The sequence below is a fragment of the Psammomys obesus genome, unplaced genomic scaffold (genome assembly GCF_907164565.1).
Source record: "Psammomys obesus unplaced genomic scaffold, mPsaObe1.curated_primary_1811, whole genome shotgun sequence".
Taxonomy (NCBI): Eukaryota; Metazoa; Chordata; class Mammalia; order Rodentia; family Muridae; genus Psammomys; species Psammomys obesus.
The window spans coordinates 1-7,833 of record NW_026594804.1 but is presented as its reverse complement, the minus strand read 5'-3'; the positions used below and the strand labels follow the sequence as shown (position 1 = coordinate 7,833).

The window sequence follows — 7,833 nt, the reverse complement described above, 5'->3', positions numbered from 1 at the left end:
TCGCCCCGGGTACCCGCGAATCGAAATAAACCTCTTGCGGCTTGCATCCGAAGGCTGGTCTCGCTGATTCTTGGGAAGTGGGGTCTCCCCGTCTAGAGAGGCTCTAGCCAGAGTCTTTCATTTGGAGGTCCCACCGAGATTTTTTTTTTGAGACCCCCCGCCCAAGGACCACCGACTCCATCGGGAGGTAAGCTGGCCAGCAGAGTGTCTTTTGTTGTCTTCATTTCGTCACGTGTTTGCCTGTTCTATCTCTCAAAATTTGTACGATTCAGCTGAGTCGCTCCGTATTAGGTGGAAAGAGAAGAGGCTGACGAGCCTAAAACTTCTCTACCGCAACTCTGGAAGACGTTCCAAGAGTGTCTGGGGCCCGATTTTTCGGAGCCCGCCTGTCTGAGAACACGTCCCAATCTGGACTTTTCGGGGCGAAGCCCTTGTCCGAGGCCTACGTGGTTCTCCTGGGGGACGAGGGATCCGGACCCTCTTCGCAGTCCCCATCTGAAGTTTTGCTTTCGGTTTGGCGCCAGAGTCGTGCCGCGCGCTGCGTTTGTGTTACTGTCTGTCTATTGTTCGTCGGATTCGTGTTTGGTGTTAGTCTTTTTAAAACCATGGGACAGTCTCTAACTACCCCCTTAAGCCTCACTCTACAGCACTGGAAGGATACCCGAGACATCGCTCATAACCACTCTGTAGAGATCCGGAAGAAAAAATGGGACACCTTCTGCTCCTCAGAATGGCCGACATTTAATGTCGGCTGGCCAGGAGATGGCACCTTTAACCTAGACATTATTTTGCAGGTTAAGGCGAAAATCATGGATTCAGGGCCACACGGCCACCCGGACCAGATACCCTACATTGTTACTTGGGAAGCCCTGGCCCGGGAACCACCCTCATGGGTCAAGCCGTTTGTCACTCCCAGCCCCCCTGCCGTTCCCCCTGCAGTTCCCTCTGCCCCTGCCCTACCTCCTCCGTTGGTCCCCACACCCTCTAAGTCTGCCCTCTATCCAGCTGTAACAAAGCAGGCCCAAGGACGTAATCCGGAGGGCAAAAAGACGCCGACGACCCCGGTACTGCCAGCAGACGACGGCTCCTTGTTGGATCTGCTGACTGAAGAACCTCCCCCCTATAGGGACCCAGACCCCGACCAAGAGCCGGGAGAAGCCGCCGCGGCCGGACCTCAGGAGGAACCAGCTCCTTCCCCGGTGGCAGGGCGATTGAGAGGGCGCCGAGAGGCCCCTCCGGATTCCACATCTCAGGCTCTCCCATTACGAGCGGGGCCTAACGGCCAGCTCCAATACTGGCCTTTTTCCGCTTCGGATCTATATAACTGGAAAAATAATAATCCCCCTTTCTCTAGGGACCCTTCTAGACTCACCGCTTTAATCGAGTCCATTTTAGTAACCCACCAGCCCACCTGGGACGATTGTCAGCAGCTGTTACAGGCCCTCCTGACCACCGAGGAAAAGCAACGAGTCCTTTTGGAAGCCCGTAAGAACGTCCCGGGGGCTAACGGGCAGCCTACTCAGTTGCCAAACGAGATCAACGATGCCTTCCCCTTGGAGCGACCTGAATGGGACTTCGCCACGGAGGACGGTAGGAATCACTTACGTCTCTATCGCCAGTTGCTGATAGCGGGTCTCCATGGGGCAGCAAAGCGCCCCACTAATTTGGCTCAGGTTAAGTTAGTGACCCAAGGGTCAGAGGAGTCTCCCTCCGCCTTCCTCGAACGACTAAAGGAAGCCTATCGTGTGTACACCCCCTATGATCCGGAGGACCCTAATCAGGCTACCAATATGGCCATGTCCTTCATCTGGCAGTCTGCCCCGGATATCAGAAAAAAATTAGAGAGACTCGAAAACTTAAGGGAAAGTACGATCCAGGATTTGCTAAAGGAAGCGGAACGGATTTTCAATAAGAGAGAGACTCAAGAAGAGAGAGACGAAAGGTTAAAAAGAGAGGCAGAAGAGAGAGAAAACGTTAGAGACCGCAAGAGAAATAGGGAATTTAGTAAATTGCTGGCCACTGTAGTGACAGGGCAGAGGCAGAATAGACAGGACCTGGGAGACTGGAGGGGTCCTCGGATAGACAGAGATCAATGCGCCTACTGCAAGGGAAAAGGGCACTGGGTTCGAGACTGCCCAAAAAGACCAAAAGGGCCACGGAAGCCTAAGCCCCAGGCCACCCTGCTAAACCTGGAGGATTAGGGGAGTCGGGGTCAGGAGCCTCCCCCTGAACCCAGGATAACCCTTAATGTGGGGGGGCAACCCGTCACCTTCCTGGTGGACACCGGAGCCCAACATTCGGTGCTCACTACCACACCGGGACCCCTGACTGACAAATCGGCGTGGGTTCAAGGAGCCACCGGAGGGAAAAGATACCGTTGGACAACTGAAAGAAGAGTACAACTCGCCACCGGTAAGGTGACTCACTCTTTTTTACACGTTCCTGATTGCCCTTATCCTCTGTTGGGGAGAGATCTATTAATGAAACTCAGGGCACAAATCCACTTTGAAGGGACTAAGGCCCACATTACTGGGCCTCAGGGACAGCCTTTACATGTGTTAACCATAGATCTGGAGGACGAATACCGGCTTCACGAATCTGAAAGGCCTCGGCCGCAAAAAATAACTGTTTGGTTAGAAAAATTCCCTTTAACCTGGGCGGAAACAGGGGGAGTGGGTCTCGCAACCCACCAACCGCCCCTGGTAATCACTCTAAAGGCATCGGCAACTCCTGTTTCCATTAAGCAATACCCGATGTCGCATGAAGCTTACCAAGGAATTAGGCCCCACATTCGGAGGCTTTTAAATCAGGGCATCCTGGTGCCTTGTCAATCCCCCTGGAATACGCCTCTCCTTCCGGTCAAAAAGCCAGGGACAGGAGACTACCGCCCAGTACAGGACTTGAGAGAAGTCAATAAAAGGGTGGAGGATATACACCCTACAGTACCTAACCCGTACAATCTGTTGACTGGGCTTCCTCCGACGTACACCTGGTATACGGTATTAGACCTTAAGGATGCATTCTTCTGCTTGAGGCTCCACCCTCAGAGTCAGCCTATCTTTGCCTTCGAGTGGAAGGACCCAGAACTGGGAGTATCGGGTCAGCTCACTTGGACTAGACTCCCACAGGGGTTCAAAAACAGCCCCACCCTATTTGACGAGGCGTTGCACCGGGACCTGGCCGATTTTAGAGTTCACTACCCTGCTTTAATCTTGCTCCAATATGTTGATGACCTCCTCCTGGCTGCGGAAACTGAGGAAAAATGTCTGGAGGGAACAAAGGCCCTCTTGAGGACTTTAGGAACTCTAGGATACCGGGCCTCAGCCAAAAAGGCCCAATTATGCCAGAGGCGGGTTACATACCTGGGTTACCAAATCAGAGATGGACAAAGATGGTTGACAGAGGCGCGGAAACAGACAATCCTAAAAATTCCAGTGCCCAAAAGCCCGAAACAACTAAGAGAGTTCCTGGGTACGGCGGGGTTCTGTCGCCTCTGGATTCCAGGGTTCGCAGAAATGGCTGCGCCACTTTACCCACTCACCAAGCAAGGGACTCTCTTTACGTGGGGAGATGAGCAGCAGAGAGCCTATGCAGCCATAAAAGAGGCCCTGCTAACCTCCCCCGCGTTGGGACTTCCGGACTTAAACAAGCCCTTTGAGCTGTTTGTAGACGAAAAACAGGGATATGCTAAAGGAGTCCTGGCTCAAAAACTGGGACCATGGAGGCGTCCGATAGCCTACCTGTCCAAGAAACTTGACCCGGTAGCCTCGGGATGGCCACCCTGCCTGAGGATGGTGGCAGCAATTGCCCTCTTGATTAAAGACTCTGGCAAGCTGACTATGGGACAGCCAATAACAATTTTGGCTCCTCATGCAGTGGAAGCCCTGGTCAAACAACCTCCGGGCCGATGGCTTTCCAATGCCCGCATGACCCACTACCAGGCCCTACTACTGGACACTGATCGAGTATACTTTGGCCCTATAGTAGCTCTCAACCCGGCATCACTGCTTCCCCTACCGGAGGGTCCAGAAACTCATGACTGCCTCCAGATACTTGCAGAAGTACATGGTACCCGACCCGACCTGACCGACCAGCCCCTCCCCGACGCCGACTTCACCTGGTACACCGACGGGAGCAGCTTTCTGGACAACGGAGAGCGGAGAGCGGGGGCCGCAGTCACCACCGAGACTGAGGTAATTTGGGCTGAGGCCCTACCATCTGGCACTTCGGCACAGCGGGCTGAGCTCGTCGCCCTAACTCAGGCCCTCCGGATGGCAGAAGGTAAGAAGCTCAATGTTTATACCGATAGCCGCTATGCCTTTGCCACTGCTCACATCCATGGGGAAATATATCGGAGAAGAGGGTTGCTTACCTCGGAAGGAAAGCAGATCAAAAATAAAGCTGAAATATTGGCCCTGCTTAAGGCTCTGTTTTTACCCTCAAAACTGAGTATCATCCATTGCCCCGGCCACCAAAAGGGAGACAGCCGAGAAGCCAGGGGCAACCGCTTGGCGGACGCAACTGCCCGAGAAGCGGCGAGACAAGAAAGCTCAGATACCTCCCAGCTCCTGGCTATAGAGCCGGCCGAGGCAGAGGTCCCCTCCATTCAGGAACCTCCCTTCCACTATAGTGAGGAAGATCGGGACCTCCTAAAAGAAATGGGGGCCACTTACAATCCCATGCTAAGACTCTGGACTTTCAAAGAAAAACCTGTGTGGCCCCTGCAACAGACTCGTAACCTGATTAAATACCTCCACAGACTGACTCACCTTAGCTCCGGAAAAATAAAAACCCTCCTAGAAAGGGAGGAAAGCTCCCACTATTTGCTGGGGAGAGATAAAATTCTACAACAAGTGGCTAAAGAGTGCACAGCATGCGCCCAAGTGAATGCAGGACGCCATAGGATAGGCCCAGGGACCAGGATCCGGGGACATCGCCCCGGCACCCACTGGGAGATTGACTTCACAGAGGTAAAACCTGGACTATATGGATATCGGTTCTTGCTGGTATTTGTGGACACCTTCTCGGGATGGGTAGAAGCCTACCCCACCAAACATGAAACTGCCAAAGTAGTCGCCAAAAAGCTTCTGGAAGAAATCTTCCCCAGGTATGGCATGCCCCAGGCGTTGGGCTCTGACAATGGTCCTGCCTTCGTCTCCCAGGTAAGTCAGTTAGTGGCCAAACTTTTGGGGATCAATTGGAAATTACATTGTGCATACCGTCCCCAGAGCTCAGGGCAGGTAGAACGAATGAATAGAACTATCAAGGAGACCTTATCTAAATTAACGCTGGCAACTGGCTCTAGAGACTGGGTGGTCCTCCTTCCACTGGCCCTATATCGGGCCCGAAACACCCCGGGCCCCCATGGACTCACTCCTTTCGAGATCCTGTATGGAGCCCCACCACCGATCGTTAACTTCTTTGATCCCTGTATAGCTTCATTTGCTGATAGCCTCTCTCTAAAAGCCCATTTGCAGGCACTACAGATTGTCCAGAAAGAAGTCTGGGAACCCATCGCCGCTGCATACCAAGAACAACTGAACCGACCGGTGGTGCCACATCCGTTCCAGATTGGAGACACAGTTTGGGTCCGTCGACATCAAACTAGAAACTTGGAACCCCGCTGGAAAGGGCCCTATACTGTGTTGCTAACAACCCCGACGGCGCTCAAGGTCGACGGTATCACAGCGTGGGTACACGCCTCCCATGTCAAGGCGGCCCATCACGACGCAGAGCAAGATCAGACTCCAGCCTCCTCATGGAAACTCCGTCGCACCCAAAATCCACTAAAGATAAGACTCACCCGGGTTTGATATTCTTTCTCTTCCTGTTCACTCTGTCACACTCCAGTCCCCACATCCCTGTAAATTCGACTTGGGTCCTGCTAGATGGATTTGGTGTCCTTCTTAACAAAACTTCCAAAATAGCTCCCCCGTACACTTGGTTCCCTGAACTAAGTTTTGATCTAGCTCAGGCCATGCCACCCGGGTCCTACGCCAGGCGCATCGTAGACGACAAAAAAACACATTTCTACATGTGCCCTTCCCCGGGGAGTAGCCCCTGGCGACTGCAGAATTGTGGAACTAGGAACGACTTATATTGCGCCGCGTGGGGATGTGAGGACTTCGCCACCAGCTGGCTACCAACCTCAGTCGGACTCCTTCAGCTCACCAGGGACCCCAAGTATGATAGATGTGGGTATGCACTCAATGTTGATGACCCCCGTCCTGTACCCAAACCCTGTAATCAGCTCATCCTTACCTTTACCGATAAGGGCAAAAAGTATAAAGAGGGATGGTTGCGTGGGAAAGAATTCGGGTTGCGCCTCTGGAAAACAGGCCGCGTAGGAGGAATAATGCGCCTCCAGCTGACTCTTGATAAACCCAAGGTGCCTGTCGGGCCTAACTCGGTGTTACCAAACTTAAGAGTCCCCTCCTCCCAACCTAAAAAATTACCCATTCCGCCTACAACCATGCCCCCTAACAAAACTCCAGGCCCAGTCAGTCTAGGCATTCCCACACCACGATTTCTCCGATCGAGTACAGGTGATAGACTGTTTGGTCTAATACAGGGAGCCTTCCAGACGCTTAATTATACTGATCCTAGCAAAACCCGAGAATGCTGGCTATGCCTGGTCCCAACTCCCCCTTACTACGAAGGGGTTGCAATAACGGGGAACTTTGTAAATTACACCACACCCCCAACATATTGTACTTCGACCACCCAACATAGGCTAACTCTATCTGAAGTGTCTGGCCGGGGAACCTGCATCGGGTCAGTCCCCAAAACCCACCAAAAAATTTGCAACTCAACCTCCAGGATCCACCCGGGCTCCTATTACCTAACGGGCCCCAATGGGACCTATTGGGCTTGCAGCTCCGGCTTAGCACCCTGCGTATCTGCACTAATTCTCAACCAGAACTCTGACTTTTGTGTCCTCATTGAGCTCTGGCCTAAAGTTGTCTACCATGAACCTAAATACGTCTACGAACATTTTGAGGGGATCACCCGGTATTCTAGGGAGCCAGTATCTTTGACTTTGGCCTTAATACTAGGGGGACTCACAGTCGGGGGTATCACAGCAGGAATAGGGACTGGTTCTGCTGCCCTGGTAGAAACTACTCAGTTCCAACAACTACAACAGGCCATGCATACCGACTTACAAGCGTTAGAAGAATCAGTCAGTGCTCTGGAAAAATCCTTGACCTCCCTTTCAGAAGTAGTCTTACAGAATAGAAGGGGGCTAGATATCCTCTTCTTACAAGAAGGAGGACTATGTGCAACTTTAAAGGAAGAATGCTGCTTTTATGCTGACCATACTGGATTGGTAAGGGATAACATGGCTAAACTCAGAGAAAGACTCAGACAGAGACAGCAATTCTTTGAGTCAGGACAAAGCTGGTACGAGAGATGGTTTAGCCGGTCCCCCTGGATTACCACCCTGATCTCCTCCATTATGGGTCCCTTAATCATAATTCTCCTGATTCTACTAATTGGGCCTTGTATCCTAAATCGGCTAGTTCAGTTTATAAAGGACCGGCTCTCCGTCATACAGACGTTAGTGCTAACCCAGCAGTACCATCAACTCAAGCAATTAGAGACAGAGATTGACTCACTAGACCCATAGAATGAAGGATTCCATTCTAGGCTAAAAGAAAAATGGGGGAATGAAAAAATAAAAAGCCCTAGCATAATGCTGGCAACACTATTTTACAAGCAATACAGGGCCAGAGGCAGGGCAGGACAGGTGTCCAACCACAAGGTATCTGCGGTTGGGCGCCTGAAACAATCGGGACACCTAAGATAAGAGCCGGGAGTCTTTCCGCCTTCTCT

At 52.2% G+C, this 7,833-nt stretch overlaps 1 protein-coding gene across 1 annotated transcript; it reads left to right on the top strand.

The window, feature by feature from the left end:
- Positions 1-218: 218 nt before the first annotated feature.
- LOC129685633 (uncharacterized) lies at positions 219-5,867 on the top strand. Its single transcript, XM_055619145.1, is given in 1 exon segment — positions 219-5,867. A coding segment is annotated over 1 exon segment (5,262 nt). The 5' UTR covers positions 219-605.
- The last annotated feature ends 1,966 nt before the right edge of the window (positions 5,868-7,833 follow it).